This window comes from Gopherus evgoodei, chromosome 15 (genome assembly GCF_007399415.2).
Source record: "Gopherus evgoodei ecotype Sinaloan lineage chromosome 15, rGopEvg1_v1.p, whole genome shotgun sequence".
Classification (NCBI taxonomy): Eukaryota; Metazoa; Chordata; order Testudines; family Testudinidae; genus Gopherus; species Gopherus evgoodei.
Genome location: NC_044336.1, coordinates 19,944,877 through 19,963,552, shown reverse-complemented (window position 1 = coordinate 19,963,552; position 18,676 = coordinate 19,944,877). Strand labels below are relative to the sequence as shown.

The following is an 18,676-nucleotide window of genomic DNA, read 5'->3' as shown; positions in this document are numbered from 1 at the left end:
GATTTCCCTATGTTATGCTACAGAATTTATTGTGCTTGTCTACATGAGAACTACTGGCTTTTCTGATGTTGGAGGCTAAATCCAGCCTGTGAGATGAGGAAAGGAATTGTATATAAAATCAGCAAGTGATTTATGTGTGCTAAAAGGATTTACAATCATTGTTTCCACAACTTCTCTAGTGATTTAGATTTTCCAAATTTATCCTTCCTGGAGACATAATCCTGAGAAAATATTTCTCCCAACTTCTTTCTCTTTTAATGCCCACACATCTGAGATTCTCATTTCATGGTATTCAGGTTTTACACTTTCTATAGGAACGCCTTGCTCCTATCTTGCAGACCCAAACCAAAAATATTTATGTACAAGAGTAATTTTTCTGATGTGAGTAATTCCACTGAAGTTAATGAGACTCCACATATGCATAGGGCTCTACTCTGTAAATCTGACCTCAATATCATGGATTTAAGATGTTAATATCAGTTTTTCTCCTAAGAACGTAAAAGCAGAATTGTTTTACATGATTAACGTTACATGGGGTGTGTTGGAGGGATTGGGGGGAACAGAGAGTTTAAATGATAATTAAAGCTTTGATCCTGAATCTGTCTCCAACCAGCCATATTCTAACGCCCATGCATAGCTAGCTGCAGGATCAGGGTCTAAAACAGACACTCCTCTGTGCCAAGGTGGGTGAGGTAATATCTTTTATTGGACTAACTACAGTTGAGGAGTAGGGTGGCCAGACAGCAAATGTGAAAAATCGGGACGGGGTGGGGGGTAACAGGAGCCTATACAAGAAAATGACCCAAAAATCAGGACTATCCCTATAAAATCGGGACATCTGTTCACCCTATTGAGGGGAGGACAAGCTTTCGAGCCACACAGAGTTCTTCTTCAGATCGCTCCTCAACTCTCATGAATGTCACTATGAAAAAGAGGAAATAGGGAACAATAAAGGAAATATGGGCCCTGATTCTGCTCCGAGCTTTACAGTCGTCAAAAATAAATACGGCGATAAAAACAAAGTAGATAAAACTCACACTAATGCCTGGTGATCAATGTGACCATGATTGTGATAGAGTGATTGACAACCCAGCCATTCCCTGCTGCAGCAGGCACGGTTCTCTGGTTGTAGTTAGCCGCTGCCGCCGGCAGGTGGCGCCCGCAAGGCGAAGCTGCTGAGTGATGCCTTTCTTGCGCCGCGTGGGGCACCGTAGCCTCCCTCCCCGCTCCGGCCTCCTTGTCCAAGATGGCGGCGGCTGTCGGAGGGGGCTTCGTGCGGCTCCGGCTGCTCTTCGACTACCCGCCGCCGGGGAGCCCGGGCTGTTCGCTGTGCTGGCTGCTGCTGGAGCCCAGCCAAGTGCGCCTGGTCACCGACCTCATCAGCCTAATCCGGGAAAAGTTCGGCTTCAGCCGCCGGGCTCAGCTCAGCCTCTTCCTGGAGGGGGCGCTGCTGCCACCGACCGAGAGCGCGCGGCTGGTGCGGGATAACGACTCCCTCAGGTGGGGGGGCGCGAGACTCCCTCAGCCACCGGGGGGGGCGCGAGACTCCCTCAGGCACCGAGGGGACGGGGGGAGCGCGAGACTCCCTCAGGCACGGGGGGGGGGCGCGAGACTCCCTCAGCCACCGGGGGGTGGGGCGCGAGACTCCCTCAGGTAGTGGGGGCGGGAAGCGCGAGACTCCCTCAGCCACCGGGGGGGGGGGCGCGAGACTCCCTCAGGCACCGAGGGGACGGGGGGAGCGCGAGACTCCCTCAGGCACCGAGGGGACGGGGGGAGCGCGAGACTCCCTCAGGCACCGGGGGGGGGGCGCGAGACTCCCTCAGCCACCGGGGGGGGCGCGAGACTCCCTCAGGTAGTGGGGGCGGGAAGCGCGAGACTCCCTCAGGCACCGGGGGGGGGGGGGCGCGAGACTCCCTCAGCCACCGGGGGAGGGCGAGACTCCCTCAGGCACCGAGGGGACGGGGGGAGCGCGAGACTCCCTCAGGCACCGAGGGGACGGGGGGAGCGCGAGACTCCCTCAGGCACCGAGGGGACGGGGGGAGCGCGAGACTCCCTCAGGTAGTGGGGACGGGGGGAGCGCGAGACTCCCTCAGGCACCGGGGGGGGGCGCGAGACTCCCTCAGGTAGTGGGGGGACGGGGGGAGCGCGAGACTCCCTCAGGCACCGGGAGGACGGGGGGAGCGCGAGACTCCCTCAGGTAGTGGGGGTGGGAAGCGCGAGACTCCCTCAGGCACCGTGGGGGGGGGGCAGCGAATCTTGGTGGCGGTACCTCTGGCCACGGTTCAGTTGCCCCAGTGGGAGATTGACGCCCCTGATGTTTCTGCCCAGGCTCCCTTGGCCCAAGGTGGTACTTTAGTCTGGGATTAAAAAAATGGAGCCCTAGGAGAGGGGGCTTTTTTGATGGTTAGGCAATTTGGCTGTTCCCCAGGTGGCTGGAGGCTCAAAGCTCTGCTTTGCTGCGAGCCCAACCAGGAGCCATCTCTCTCTGCACCTTCTCCGTTCTCCGCAGTGTTGATTTCATGTAGCCAGTTTTGGCTGGATGTATTTCTGGAGATTTCATCACCTGACATCTTTAATTCCCAGAGACTCCAGGCCAATCCTGGAGGGTTGGCAACCCTACTTTCATGGCTGTCCTGCTCTGCTCTTGCCTAGTGAATGGGAAAACCTGTTTCTGAAAATAGCTAACAGGATTTGGAACAACCTATTCCCCTTGGGCAGACACCTTTTAATATTTCTAAAATCATAGCAGCCGGTCATATTGTAGCCTAGGTTCAACTCTCTTTTGAAAAGTATCTTTATTGTTGCCTGGACATACCCTTAAAATCTTGAGATTTTAGAGGCAGGCCTGCCGTGTCCCACAAAGCCGGTGTGGTTAGATGTTGACAGATGTTTGGCTGTGTCTGTGTGTTCTCTCTGTGTGCCGCCCCAGCTCTGTGCAGACCGCTGGCACGACAAACCTTGCGCAAACTGCCCAATGACCACAAGATTCGTTAAGGGACGAAGGCACCCAGCCAGGTTTATTGTTGGCAAAGCACGGCACTAGTATTCTGGAGGCTCTACTGGACCACTAATTACATGTATGCCTGTAACAATGAATGAGCTCAGTGAACTCCCTGAGATACATCTTTATATTCTGATACAAACAAGTTAGTACTGCCCATTTGACGTAGTTAGTTACTGCCCCCTGACATGGCTAGTTATCACACATCACCTTGTACACATTGGTTTGATCAAAACATTTTTATTACATACTGTCTTCCTGACCTTATCTTTTACGGGGGATCAGTGTGTTCCTGTTATCCTTGTGGAATGTTTTTGTAGCATTCTTGATATTGGGATGTTTTGGTACCACTTGATATTGGGATGTGTTTGCATTAGTACTTTGTGACTAGCACTTCTTAGGAATGTGTATTTCTGCAATATCGGCCCTGTTTTTGCGAGCAGGTTTTGCTTCATAGCAGGCCGTTGATACAAGGGCTTATGTCTCAGAGCTCTCTTCCTATTACAGACTGTGCCTCAGATCAAACACCTAAAGTTTGACAAGTGTGGCTAGAGGAAATCTGGGGTGCAAGACAAGGCTTCTTAAGTACTGGAGGAAAATGCAGCCCATGTTCCCTGCAGACTTCCCACTGAGCTTCCCTACTCCATGGTACCTGCACTGGCATGTGGTCCCCTCAAGCAACAGGGACATGTCCCCCCCCCTCGAGTGAGCATATGGGGATTTTAGGCTGTTTGATGGAAGCTAGTTTAGTCTTTGGTGGCATAATTTGTTGGGAGATTTATAGGTGCATCTCCTCATCTACTAGGGTAATATTCCTTAGCTGCTAAGTGAATAGCTGTGAGATTAGATTGTCTTTCAGACATAAGGATTACTATTTCAAACTCAATATGTGGAAAGGAATATTAATTTGCTACTTATACTGAACACTTGTTTCTCTTTGTCTTTTTCACAGAGTTAAATTGGAAGAGGTAGTTGCAGATAGTTGTGATGAGATGGGTAATGGTATCACGTATTCATCAAGAAAAGAGAGAAAAAGGCACAGGCAAAAGTTGGAAGAGGAGGGGGAGTCTAAAAGTGAAGATGACAGACACAGAAGGAAGAAGAAGAAGAAGAAACAGAACTCTGAACATCTTTCTTATAAGGGAGAGGACTCTGTAAATGTTCAAGACTCTTGGAAAAAGTCCAAGAAAAGAAAAAGAAAAGAAGAGGTGAATGGAAGAAATGGTATCACAGGAGGTAAGGATGACAGTGGTCTTGATGAGTCCAAAAAGCTTAAAAAAAAGTCAGAGGGGGAGAAAGAGCCGGAGACAGAAAGAAAGGATGTTAAGCAGAGAAAGACAAGGGCAGTTAAAGGAAAGACTGTTTTAGAAAAGGCCAACAACATTTTCCTTCTGAGTCCTAGTAAAAGTAGCACAGTAAAAAACATTTCAGCACAGTCCAGCAAAAAGAGAAGGGGAATTTCAGATTGTGATTCCTCCAGCACATCATCTGACAATGAAATAGATATGAAACAAAATAAATCCTCACATAAACCTGTGGCAGCAATCCTACACAGAGACAAAGCCCAACTTGCTGCAAATTCTGCTATAAAAGCTGTTGCTGCTAGTAAAGTTACTGCAAAATCTAAAGATGAAAATTCCCCTAAGACTGCAATTAGTAAAAAAGCTAAACCCCAGTCCTCGAGTTCAGATTCTGACTCTAGTATGGAGGAGGAGCAAAGCAGTAATTCAACGAGAAATTTGCTGCCTAAAAATCCACCAATTGTGAACATTATGTCAAAGTCCCCCAAGGCAAAGACCTCCTCTTCAAAGTCTGAGAGTTCAGATTCAGAGACATTTGTTATTAAAAAGCCCATAGCAAATGTTGGCTTCAATAAATCCTTCGTAAGAAATGGTGATAAACAGTTGTCAACTAGCAATCAAGGACCAGCTGTAAACCCTAGCAGTTTTGGAAGGGGACTTGGAAGAGGAGAGGATAACTTCTTCTGGAGAGGACCCAGGGGCCGTGGGTGTCGTGGGATGATCCGAGGCCGGGGCTGGGGCCGGGGCCGGGGCCGAGGAGAAAGCAATAGTGTCTTTTTCAACTACAGCAGTGAAAGCCAGAAACAGCAGCAGTTAAATGAAGCAGCAAAAAACACTTCAGTTGTTATCCAGGTAAGTGACTATTTATGTCCTTAACACATTTATTTAAAGATTTTTTAAAATTTTATAGTTTTTTTACTAAAATGTTAGTAATTGAATATACAAAAACATAGTAATACCACTAGCTCTTATATCTTGCTTTTCAACACTAGATCTCAAAGCACTTAACAAAGAAGGTTGATATCATTATGCCCATTTTACAGATAGGAAATTGAAGTACAGAGAAGAGAAGTGATTTACCCAAGGTCACTCAACAGGCCACTGCCAGAACTGGGAATAGAACCCAGGTCTTGTGAGTCCCAACTGAGTGTTCTATTCACCAGGGAACACTGCCTCTCACATCAAATGAGCGTAAATTGTAAAAACAAAACAAAAAAGATAAGAATAAGACCAATGCAAAGAATACAACTGTACAGTTCATATGGTTAAGGACAGCTAACTCAGATCCTGAACAAGTGTTTGTAAAATACTGTTCTTTTATATTATACACATAGCTTGTGCCCTACCTTTGGGTTGGATGCTGGTTTGCGTGATGGATTTTCTCAGAGATTTTTCATACAGCATTAATATTGCTTATTTGCTTTTGTTAAGTAATTGAATCAATAAGTGTAATGTTAATTTTACAGAATCCAGTGGAAGTTCCAAAGAGGGACTATAGTGTACTACCTCTATTAGCTGCCCCTCCACAAATAGGGGAAAAAATTGCCTTTAAGGTAAGGAAATCCTAAAATATATAGTGTTAGTCATATCGCTCAGACCTCTTTCAGATGTACCAGTATAATAAATTTTGTGATTTATTACTTTAGCTGTGACATCCAAAAATTTTGCAATGTTCAAACTTGCATTATTTAGTGACTGTTGCTGCAGAAGTATCAGACAATATGTTTGCATTTATCCTGATATGCAGTTAACCTTGGTTCCCTTAGCTTGTAAGTTAGATGAGGAAAAATGGGTCCCAGTAGGATTGACATCACAACCTTTCCAGATGAATTATAAAGCTAGGCCTTCAACCATTAGCATAAGAACTGGGTATCCAAAGAACCCTTTTTAATCTTTATTAGTGAATGACATTTTTGTCTAAATCTTTTTATAAGAAATCTGGAACTCTGACTGGTTCAAAGCCCTCTAAGCCTTCTGGTATGCCTTGTATTTGCTAGTAGCTCTAAAATTATTCATTAATCTCTCTAACCAAGTATTTTCTTGAATAAAAGCACCTCCTACATTTTTCATTGTGCATATATTTTCAGATTGTCTTACTCTAAAGACACAACTTGAAGGGAATCAGTTGATGCCTCTGTTTTAGAAAGCTTTTGAACTAGTGCATTTAAGTTTATTTTGTTTTAACTTAATAGAATGACAGCATAAGCAAAGAAATGTCATACTCTCCATCTCCACCTCAATTTCAGTAGAAATTCGTAGAGAAATCTGTACAATAGATTTCCTTCCCTCAGACCACCTGAGTCAAGCCTCAGTTAATCAAGCTGATTTTGAACCTTCCCAGAATGCCTCTCTTTTCCATGGAAAAGGTGTCATGATACAAACAACTCCTTAAAGACCACCCCAGAGAGAAGTGCTTCTCTCACACAAAAATGAAGTCACTATGAAAATCCTCTTAAGTTACTATTTCTCTCTGTATGGTGTTTCTGAGACATCATTGCAAAATTTGCTATAAAAATGCTACTTCATTTCCAAAATCAAAAATAAAGAAAACAATCACTGGTGCTGAGGAAATTGGAGTCACAGTGATCTCTTCTTGAAGCCCAAGCTGAATGGAAAGCCACTGGAGCAATCAGTCATGGAATACTAGCAGGGGGAAGCATTAGGGTCTAGGAGCAGAATACACAGCTCTTATGCACTTCACCTCAATGATAGGTCCTAGGCTGGATAGTAAGTGGGTTAGCAAGGGCCAGAAGCAGTAGACATAATTTTTTCATCTCTTATAATGATTTATATTTTTCTTTTAACAGCTTTTGGAATTAACTGAAAATTACACTCCTGAAGTATCTGACTACAAGGTATTTTTTCAAAAAATGTATGTATAATACTATAGTGGGTAAGACAAGGTTTTGGGGGAGTCTTAGATATTTTACAATTCTGTGCATTGTATATTCTGTCCCCCCACCTCTCATGTTATCATGCAGACTATTTCCAATATAAATAAAAAATAATTACAAAATACAAAACTATTCGAAATATTAAAGTGTTGTCAATAGAAAAACACATGCAAACAGTACTGCTGATTTAAGAGGAAACAATTTAAAATGTGAGGAAAAATTCCAAGCTTTTGGATGCAAAAGAACATTGAAAGACTTGGCACATTCGTTGGAAGTTGTCAAGACATTTCATGGAATTATTAAAAACATACCTTTGTAGCAGTTTCAAAGAACTTGATTTATAGCTGACTAATTGCCACAGTCACTGTGGATTAATGTAGCAATAAAAGATTTGGGTTTATTGGTATTACTAATTTAGTTCATTTACAACTTTTTAAAGTTAATTGTTTAATACTTTAGATTTTTCAGAACTAGACAAAAGACTTCATCAAATAGAAATATGTGCTCTGGCTGTGTTCAAGATATCCTTGTAATGTAATATGAAACTCTTGTCAAATTTGCTATGCTTCACCATAGGACCATTTTTGTTGTTTTTTGAAGGAGGGAAAAATAATCAGTTGGAATGCTGATAACAAACAGCTAGAGCTTGAGATTCTTTCATCTTCAGCAGGCAAGTATATGTAATGCCAGAGGTCAGTATGTAAATATCTAAAGTCATTTCTGCTGCGGTGGTAAACATATGTAAGACAATATATTACAATTTTTAGACACATTTTTTCAGCATTATCTCAAACATCATAAAATTTCCCACAGATTAAAATAGTATGTTAAATAGAGAAAATCCATTGCACTTGCTTGCTGTCTTGAAGTTGGTTGTACATATTGCCAAGCAGGTTTGGATACTCGAATGACTTGTTAGGCGTGGCATCATGCATATAAAGTTCACTTTGAGTTGTACTATTCACAGCTAGAAAGTGAACAATGTCCCATTGTATCAGAGGGTAGCCGTGTTAGTCTGGATCTGTAAAAGCAGCAAAGAATCCTGTGGCACCTTATAGACTAACAGACGTTTTGGAGCATGAGCTTTCGTTGGTGAATACCCACTTCCTCAGATGCATGTCCCATTGGAACTGCACTGTATCGTCTGAAAGATTAAAATGGTTAAATGAAAATAACTGGAATAGATGTGCTTGTGAATGAAAGAAATTTTAGGGCCCTGTCCTTTGACGTCAATAGTATTGCCATTGACTTTATTTAGTGTAGGACTAAGTCCTCACCAAGTAATGGAGTGCACCTCAAATACTTGATTGAAATTCTGAATGCAAGTATAGTGGTTGCCATTTAACAACCAGCATTTATCAACAACTGCCACACATCTGAGTTTGACATAGTTTTTCCTTATACTTAAATCGGGAGAGATTTGTGATTGAGTTGGCAAATGTTGACTTTTTACTGGATTTTACTGTGTGGTCTTAACTAGATACCTGTATTGTACTTTAGAAGGGGTTGAACTAGGTCACCTATCCCTGATGCATATACACCAGTTATATGCACTGTATAATTGCATAGTGACAAATGGGTCCCTACCACAAACAAATTAGATTAATGAGTTGATACTGTCTAGTGTGATACAGTGTAGTATAAACACAGAGTAGTGTATGGTCATTACTGCTCAACTGCTTCATTGAACCACTGGGGAGTGAATGATTGTAACAGTGTTTGTTGTAATGTGTATTGCTGATTAAATAAATGAACTTGACTAGCTTTTTAAATATTATACAAATAATGTTTACTTTTACATTTATATAAAACTAACTGTAAATCATGTTTTTGTTCTTCTTTAAGTGGTGAAAGAGCCAGGAAAATTTGATCTGGTGTACGAGTCTGCAGATGGAGCTGAAGTGATAGAATATGCTGTTTCTCAGGATACAAAGGTGTGTTAATATTCTTTAAACTGCTTGGCTTTGTGCTATGCACAGTTGAAATAGTATCAGTTGTATGTTACTGTTCTTTGCTGCTAAGGAACTTACCTGTTTTAATGAGATTTCTATTTGTCAATACATCTCAATGAAAATGAGCAAAAACAAAAAAAATTGCTTCTTTGTAGTGATTGGTGTATATTTATATTATAGCAATCATTACACCTCATTTAATAGCTGCGTAGGTGTATAGATATATGTACTGTGACAAAGTTCCTCCTCTACCTTGGTGGGTCCTGCTCTTATTGGCAGATTTTCTCACCTCAGTGATCTTCCCCATAGTCTGGATCAACTCTTCCTGTGTCTGATCAGGAGTTGGAAGGTTTGGGGGGAACCCGGGCCTGCCCTCTACTCCGGGTTCCAGCCCAGGGCCCTGTGGATTGCAACTGTCTATAGTGCCTCTTGTAACAGCTGCATGACAGCTACAACTCCCTGGGCTACTTCCCCATGGCCTCCTCCAAACACCTTCTTTAGTCTCACCACAGGACCTTCCTCCTGGCGTCTGATAATGCTTGTACTCCTTAGTCCTCCAGCAGCACACCCTCTCACTCTCAGCTCCTCACACACACTTCCTCTCCTCTGGCTCCTCCTTGCCTGACTGGAGTGAGCTCCTTTTTAAACCCAGGTGCCCTGATTAGCCTGCCTTGATTGGCTGCAGGTGATCTAATCAGCCTGTCTGCCTTAATTGGTTCTAGCAGGTTCCTGAGTACTCTAGTGCAGCCCCTGCTCTGGTCACTCAGGGAACAGAAAACTACTCATCCAGTGACCAGTATATTTGCCCTGTACCCCTGGATACCAATAGGACCAGATTCCTGTACCCCACTGGCCTGGGTCTGTCACAATACACAATTCACTGAACAAATTGTTTTGAAGACTTTTTTTTTCTTAATGTAACAGAATTCAATATTATGTCTAGCATATTTCAGTTTTTACAAGTTTGTCTATTCATCTGGTATTTTACTCTCCCTACATGTGTGGATCTTTACTGATGTCAGTGGAATTCTGTATGTATTGGGAAAGCAGAATAGCAGAGCAGGGATTCACCATACAGATCTTTGTATTATACAGCAGTTCTTGTTTAGTAATATTCTTGTATAGATGCGCCGCTATGAACGTACCTTCTTAGTACAAATATAGACAATAAAAGAAAATCTCAGCTGTTTCACTCCATGCTAAGTATTATACGTTTGTTTCAGATAACTGAAAGCTGGGATGCACTGATTGAACCAAGACTGATCGTTGAGCATTCTCCTACTAATGAATCAACCACTGAGAACATAAAACTCTAAGATGTGAACTCATTTTCCATATGTGTAAATAGTTATATGGACTCACTGTTTTGTGAAGTACTTTCTTTTGGTTTTGAAGACAGCAAATGCACTGGATGTTTTTTAATAAATAATTTCAAAATGAAACTGTGTATAAGGAACTATAAATACAGTTTTTCAAAGGGAATTTTGGTGTATTTAATATAGAAAAGTACATTTGCCTCTCTTTTTAAAATTGTTTTAAATAAAGCAGCAGTTTTTCTGCCAGACAGCCATGAGTTACATATTTAGGAATTGCTTGCTAATGGATGTGAAATACAGGAATTCTTTTAAAATCGTTAGCTCCAGTTAAGTTTATTCTCTGTAAGGATATAGCAATATAACAATACAAAGATAACTTACTGTAAGGAGTGTAGGGACTTATCCTCCCTACTCTGATGGAGTGCGGCGCTGGACCGGGGTTGTGTCCGGGCTCTTTGCGTGGAGCCGCCGCCTCCTCGCTGCCTCCTTGCTTCCCCCCGGGCCGGTCTCTCTGCTGCCGCCGTCCGGGAGAGGAGGCGAGCGGCTCGGGCCGCGGCCCCCGCTCCTCGCTCCCTCTCATGCGCTCGGACGCCGGGCGCTGCTGGGGCCCCGGCCGGGCAGCGCGGGGAGCCCAGGCGGCCGGGCTCGGCGCTGCTCCCGCGCTGATCTTGGGTATGTGTGGGTCCCTGCGCGAGGCGCTCCGCGGGCAGAGGTGGGCGGCAGCTGTCACACGTGAGTGTCCGTTGCCTCCTCAGCTGGAGTCCTGTGGCTGTGGCTGGGGGGGCTGGTCCGAGCCGCTTGTTCTCTGTGTTCCACACGGAGCGATTGGTTCAGGAGAGGAGAGGGGAGGAGGCTGTAGATCCTTCTTTGTGTGGTCGGGGATTGCGTTGTTGCAGTTGGCCAATCGCGTGATTAGAGGCATGGTAAGCGCGTGATTTTTCTTTTTGTCCAATTAGATTGCTAGCATGTATGATGTTAGCCCACATGATTGGTTCTTATGTAACCAGACTTAACTATATAAGGAGGTAATGGAAGAGAATAAAGGGGATTCCTGACTTGTTTGCAGCTGTGTTGACTGTGTGAATTTTCTTCGCTCCGCATGAGATACCACAAAGGAGAACTTAAAATAACATAATTCATCACAAGTCCAATCGGTAACCATACACGTACTCCACTTCTCAGTGCACTATCTGCCTCTACTGCTGCAAGACTTGGCATAAATGCTATTTCTTGCAGTTCTGTAGCACCTTCCATCTGAACATCTCAAAGGACTTCATAGATGTTAAGTCCTTTTACCCCTGAGAGGTAGGTGGGTATCCACCCCTTGTAGATGGGAAAATTGAAAACCGTATGTAAAGCAAGCGGCAGAACAAGGACTAGAACACCGAAGTCCAACGCTCCTAGGCAGTGCTGCCTCCTATGTGTATTAAATTAATCTGTTTGCATTTCTTTAAAAAACTGTTCTATTGCCCTTTGTGTTGATCTGTTTGTGTCCTATGTTGAGTGTCCTTTCTTTCCTCCTTAAATCCCGCCTCATTCAGTATCTTCCAGTAATACTCTGTTGTTGCTTTCTTCATTATTATTGATATTGTGATAGCACCTATGAGGCCTGATTGTATTTTGCTTAGAACAATGGCACATAGACACATAAAGATGATCCTTGTCCCAAAGACCAAAGTTTCAAACACAAGAAAACAGCTAGATATAAGACTCCTCAAATATTGTCTGCGTCATAGGCTGCTTATCTAGATTTGTAATCTATTTGGGTTAGAGAACTTGCCTGATCTACATTATAACATTGTGTAAAGTTACAATATCCTTTGATTTTTTTACTGTGTAAATACAGGACATACTAAAACATGTTAACATTCTACATGATCAGTTCAAATATTTTTGGTTATTTTTCATTTGGCTTTGTTTGTGTTGCAGTATTAACTTTTTTAAAATTCAGAAAAATGAGATAATGAATAAATGAAAAACTATTTAGTTGCGAACTGAAACAGTAAAAAAAACAAAAACTAGTAAGATATTTTTGAGCCAAATAATAAGTTTTATCCCCAAAAGTTTGTGTTTTTAGGTAACTGCTGATTGTTTTTCATTTCTGCAAAAGAATTGCAAACAATTTTATTTAAATGGAAACATTTTGCAATATCTTACAGAAGAACTGTCATCTGCTAACAGAGTAGTCCTGACATTTAATATGTATTTTGTGCAACAGACCCAAGATCCATATTCCCCATTCTACAGCTGAATGTGACACACAGTGCACACCTGTCTTGATACAATGCTGTCCTCGGGAGCCAAAATATCTTACTGCATTATAGGTGAAACTGTGTTATAGCAAACTTGGTTTGATCCACCGTAGTGCGCAGCCTTTCCTCCCCGCCCCCCCCGAAGCACTGCTTTACCGCATTATATCCAAATTCATGTTATATTGGGTTGCATAATATCAGAGTAGAGGTGTATCATGAAAAAAAATTGAAATTTAAGTACTTAGAAGGTTTTTGAAGATACACATTTACTAATTGTATTTGGCCACTGGGTGGCAGTATTACAGAATATTTCATTACTATAAAAATCGTTTTTTATAGTCCACCAAATCCCTCAACAAGCACAAACCAAGTCAGTTGATATGAAACAATGTTGTTCGAACAGACTGAATTTCAGTTAAGTGAAGGCAGAGTTTGTACGATGTCCTATTAGGGTTTTATTTTGACAGCTACTAAGGTAACATGTAATATACCTTATACATTAAACACCTTGGATTATTATAGTTTTTAAGATTTCATTTTTTTCTACATCTGCAGTTTGCTTGCATCTTGTATATTTCTAAAATTGAGCAATGTAAATCGAAGTATTCCAGGTTTACAAAATTCTGCTCGCTTGGGAGTAGTATTCTGTTGACTAGCAAGTCAAATATCTGCTCGCACCCGCCCCCATTCAAAATCACATCAAAAGCTGGTGACCAGATGGTGCGCCTGGGCTGATATTTTCAAAACAGTTTTTAAAGGTTGGTATATAGTCAGTTACTAATTAATGTCACTTTTACATTCTTGCATGCACTGGTACAATACTACATTTTTTTTTTTATTGTAGATACGGGAAGTGGCGAAGTCTTATTTTGTAGTGCATAATGTTTAGTAAAAGATTCCATTCTAAAACTTAATTTTTGGGGCTAAGAGTCTCCTTGCACAACTTCAGAAGGGGGTAATCTTAGAACAAAAGTATGGAGGACTCTCAACTCCAGGCTGGATTAGTTAAAGTGAGAGAATTGATGGATGAAAGCCTATTTTGGAAAAGTCTGGAAAACAGTTTTTAAGGTTTCCAAAACCATTGCCAATTGAGTAGATTAAAATTGTTCTTGAAATTATTTTAATGGGATATTGAAAAGACATAATTTGAGGAAGTAACAACTTATGCAAACACTGAAATGGTTAGACTATGCCCTTTTGGAGGGGAAACATAACCTTGAACAAAACAGACATAGTGGGATTTAAAGTGAAACTGAAGATTCTTAATTTTCATTAATTTGAATGGTGGACCTATAAGTAACATTGCTAATTTAATTCTTGAATGGTTTCTTTTAAGTAACTGAATTAAATACTTGTTTCTTTTTCATAGGATTTAGTTAATAAGATCACTTATGTTTGCCCATATATAGGTTATCTATGATAAATCAAACAGGACTCTGTCTCAAACAAAATTCCTCTGCCCAGCTATAAACTGTTTTAGTTATCTAATATAAAACTAAGGTACAATTCATTGATGATTTGGGGGAATAATCTATTTTGGTCACAATTTACCTAGTGAACAATGTTTCTACCACAGGCAGACCAACTCTTAAAAGTGTAATAATCTATATCAAACTTTCCACAAGTGAGATATAACAAGAGATAGTAACTGAAATAGCCATTGCTTCTTTCTTTCTTTCATCAGTGATGAGTATTTTGCTTATCTTTAAACTCCAGTGTCCCCTAAGACATTAAAAAAAATGGAAGTCCCATCCTTAAATTGGGATCAACAGAAATACCAATAGAGATGATGTTTCTTTGAACAATAAAATTTTAGCAATTACTCTCAGCATTTTGACACTCTTTTCTTGTCTACACTATTTTATGGTTCTGAAGCCTAACCCGCTTCTCAGGAGATGTACGTGCACCGGATCTGCAAATTCTTTAGGAAAGTGGCATGTTTGTTTTTGCCAGAAGTCTATATGTTCTATTACATTCATAGCACTGTTATAGTGCTGGCAACAAACCAAAGGGTTTCAGGCACTGAATTCTCTTCTATGGTGGTTTTTTGTTGTTGTTGTTTTTTAAATAATCTCTCTCCACTTCCCATTTCTCAACCGTCTTGTGTTCAGATGCTAATCTAAAATGTAGCCTATCGTATTTTTGTAGGCAACCATTTTAAGGCCATGATCATGCTGCTGCATCTACATGAGCAAGGTTGTGTGCCTGGGCAGAACCCCCATGAGAAGCCAATGAGATTCAGTGCAAGGTGCAGCTGCAAGGGCACCACCCATATTACTAAGCAAGAAAATGAAGTCCACTAAATAATTCCTCATTTCCTGATAGTTCGTGCAAGATAAATAGTGCTGGTGCAATTCTAGTTGAGGAGGTAAAATCCATATAGGTAGCCCCAGACTCACAATGATAATATATATGTGATTTAGTCTTCAAAAACACTTGAGAGATTTTATTGTAAGGATTCACTCCTCTTTCTTAGGCTTTATGAGATTTCTTTTCCTCTCTTGCAGGTCCCTGAGCAACTACAGATGGAAACACCAGTGTCCCCTGCTAATGTATTTTTTAATCATATGTAAATTAGAAAATCAGCAGCTCTCAATATCGGTTCACTTTAGACCTCTGTCTTAAATAGAATTTAAGAAAAAGCATCTCTATGAATTACAGTACTAACCACTGGGATGTATTTGAAATGCTAGGCATGGATCGCTGGCTGTGCACTGGCCTTCTTTCTGAGCATAATTTACAGCAGTTTAGGGCTACACTAATTTCATCCTGGCTATAAACTGTAGCGAGGGAATCACCAAGGTCCATGAAAGCCCAGTACCTTGACAGCCAGGAGGGGGGATGGTAGCACAGAATCCATTGTGGTAATTCTATGTCCCTAATACCATTCCTCTGTGCTAGATTGATCCTCCTGCAGTTGGCTCCACCGTCTTTCAGGCCTCTGTGCATCAGTGCGGTGATGCAAAGCAACTCTAGTGCATCTGAGAAACAGGGCCTCTGTCTTTCACAGTTTACAGCTAGCCCTGTAGGGACAGCTGTCATATCTGGGAATAGAACCTGGGTTTCCTGTGTGGTAGTGCTGGCTGGTTTAAGTACTGAGCAGAGTTAGTCAAAAGTTACAAGCTGTTGAAAATAATTGTCAAGTGATTTCTCTCTTGTTTTCTATATAGCTGGTTTAATAACAGTTGGTTTGGGGAAAATATGCTCCTGATACATTTATATTGAAACAGTTTCTATATGCACATCTTGGTATCCCAGGTCCTTTACAAATACAGCATAAACAATAGCTCATTTCTTAATCACAGGAGTTGGCCATAGCATGGAAAAATGCATTGTAACTTTATCAGTGATTCAACTCGGCATGCATTGTTTGTTACTCACTGTTTGCACATTCAGATAAAGCTCCGTAATACACAGCTGCAGCAGCTGTTATCAGTGTACACAGGGAAAGTGGGTGTAAGCTAATCTGAATAATGTGATAGGGTGGACCAAGAAGCACAGTCATTGAAGCAAGGATGGCCAAACCCCAGTAGAGTCAGAAGTCCAATTTGATTTGCAAAAGCACCACGAAATTATCCAGATCTTTTTGGTTTAGAAATCTGATAGGACAGTTTAGGAGATAAGACTCTCATGAGCTTTCCAGAACATCAGGGTTTCAGTCAAGTCAGACATCAACGTGGCCATGCACTTTGACATCTGATGAGTTTCCATGATCTCCACGTTTTATATAAACCAGAAATGCAGAAAGCACAAAAATATAGCGTTTGACTCAAGGAGTAGGGGAAGTTTTTGATCTATTCTTAGACTGTCCTAGTCAGTTTGCTCATTTCTCACATGAAGAGCTATTAGGAATTTATAAGTGACACCCTTCCTTCTGAGTCAGCACTGAACCAGTCCCAGCACGGAGCTAGAGGATTATATGAGGGGCAGGGGAGATTTCTGAAGTTTTATAATAGAGGACCTGACCATGGTGATTATTAAAGATCTCATGCCACCTTTCGCAAATATAGGTATTGTTACTCTCTTCCAAATTCTAACCTTAGTAAGAACACTGCCTATCTTAATGCCTCATGCACTTTTGACTGCATACATGCAGTATTGCCAAGTCTTGACATTTTATCACAAGGATCGCAATATTTGGCATTTTTCTTTAAGCCTTAGACTCTGCAGTCAAGTGAATACACTAGAATCTAAGGGATTTTTTAGAAGTAAGTTTCTAGTCCTCATGGTTATGGATATAGTTTTGAAAATGTGACCCTAAAGATGCGAATACTAGAAGGCAAACAAAAATAATCTAAATGTGTTTTTTTTTTTAATCTCACAATCTGAAAGTCAATCTTGTGATTTCTGAGGGCTGATTTCTGAATGTTTGGAGCTGGCAATACTGTACAAGAGTCCTAATCCTAAATCGTAGTGCAGTATTCCTTGTCTCTATTGTACAGCTGCTGTTTCCCACTGCAGAGGTGACTCTTACATACTCAGAATGGTATTGTAAGGCCTAGTTAAGGAATGTTTATAAAATGCTTGCAGATCCTTGAATGGAAGTGCAAAGTATTATTACTATTTTGTTACTATTTCTGTTTTATTTTTATTACACAGACTATTACGGAGGTGTAGAAAATGGACAGCATCCAAATGTAATCAGAAAAAAATGAAAGTGAACTTCATTATTGGCCACTTATTCGTACTGTGCTGTTCATCCTAATCAAACTTATTTTTTCCACCTATGAAATGGTTTAGCATAATAAAAGAATAAAGATAAATGCTGAAATGAGATTTAAAAAAATCACAGCATTGCAGCAAGCAGAAAATGGTTCAATTGTGAATTTCAAGCAACATAGTCATGAGTAAGGCTGCGTGTCTGTCACGGAAGTCACAGAGTCTGTGACTTTCTGTGACATCTGTAACTTCTGCAATGGCCATGCTGGTTCAGAGGCTACCCGAGCCAGGCAGCCTGTGGGCCAGCAGCAGCAGTTTGGATGTGGGAAAGGGCTCAAGATAGGGACAGTGGGTTGGGCTGTGGGGAAGAAGGAGCTTATTGGGGGGTGGTCCCCCAGCTCCTACCGGCATGTCCATACAGCTCCTAGGTGGAGAGGCCAGAGGGGCTCTACCCGTGCCCACAGGTGCTGCCTCTGCAGCTCTCATTGGCAGTGGTTCCCAGACAATGGGAGCTGTGCTTGCAGAGCTGGTGCTTGTGGCGGGCAAGCACACGGAGCCCCCCGGCCTCCCCTCTCCCCAGGAACTGCAGGGACATGCTGGTCGGATGGGTAGGGAGCCTGCCAGCCTTACCAATCTGCACCCCCTCCCCAGCACCAGCAGAGGTCCCAGGTCATGTGCTGCTGCCTGCCTCCCCCCCCAGCACCAGCAGGGGTGCCAGGCACGCCCCCTGCCCCAGCACCCACAGTGCCCCTGGCCCAGGTATTAGTTAGGGAAATATAGTAAAAGTCATGGACAGGTCACGGGCTGTGAATTTTTGTTTACTGCCCATGACCTGTCCATTACTTTTATAAAAATACCCATGACTAAAACATAGCCTTAGTCATGAGCTATTTAGGGCCCCGATCCTGCAGTCAGATCCATGGCGTGGATCTTTGAGCCTTTATGGAGTCTCAGCGGCTTCATTTGATTGCAGTATTGTGGACTCAAATATTAGTGGCCAAGTAAGATTATTTTGGCAGGATACTAGTAATATTATACTGGTCTAGACAGAAATCTGAGCCTTACTGTGGGTCTGGTTAATGTGAGTGTAGAGTGACTTTTAGGTCACGTATGCCAATAGCATGGGATATAAAAATACATCTTTGCGTTTCTCTTCTGTATTTTGAATCAACATAAATTTGTTTTATTTAGTAATGGACTTACTGGACTGTCTTTAAAAACATATGGGTAGCAACAGGAAATACTGATTTTTTAAACAATTGCGAACATGCATTAACCATTTTGATCTGAAGGTAAAAGGG

The 18,676-nt window shown here is 41.9% G+C and overlaps 1 protein-coding gene across 1 annotated transcript; it reads left to right on the top strand.

The window, feature by feature from the left end:
* Positions 1 to 1,225: 1,225 nt before the first annotated feature.
* On the top strand, positions 1,226 to 10,595 carry COIL (coilin). The gene is made up of 7 exons (XM_030534435.1): positions 1,226 to 1,500; positions 3,954 to 5,154; positions 5,769 to 5,855; positions 7,110 to 7,157; positions 7,797 to 7,866; positions 9,042 to 9,130; positions 10,372 to 10,595. The coding sequence occupies exons 1-7, from the start codon at positions 1,247 to 1,249 to the stop codon at positions 10,462 to 10,464; spliced, it is 1,842 nt and encodes a 613-aa protein (XP_030390295.1). The 5' UTR covers positions 1,226 to 1,246; the 3' UTR covers positions 10,465 to 10,595.
* The last annotated feature ends 8,081 nt before the right edge of the window (positions 10,596 to 18,676 follow it).

What these genes read in the sequence shown, in the direction of transcription:
- COIL (XM_030534435.1), top strand. Translation starts at nt 1,247, where the DNA reads ATGGCGGCGGCTGTCGGAGGGGGCTTCGTGCGGCTCCGGCTGCTCTTC. An exon ending in ACACTTCAGTTGTTATCCAG is followed by an intron (nt 5,155 to 5,768) that starts GTAAGTGACTAT and finishes TTAATTTTACAG; the next exon opens with AATCCAGTGGAAGTTCCAAA. An exon ending in CTGAAGTATCTGACTACAAG is followed by an intron (nt 7,158 to 7,796) that starts GTATTTTTTCAA and finishes TGTTTTTTGAAG; the next exon opens with GAGGGAAAAATAATCAGTTG.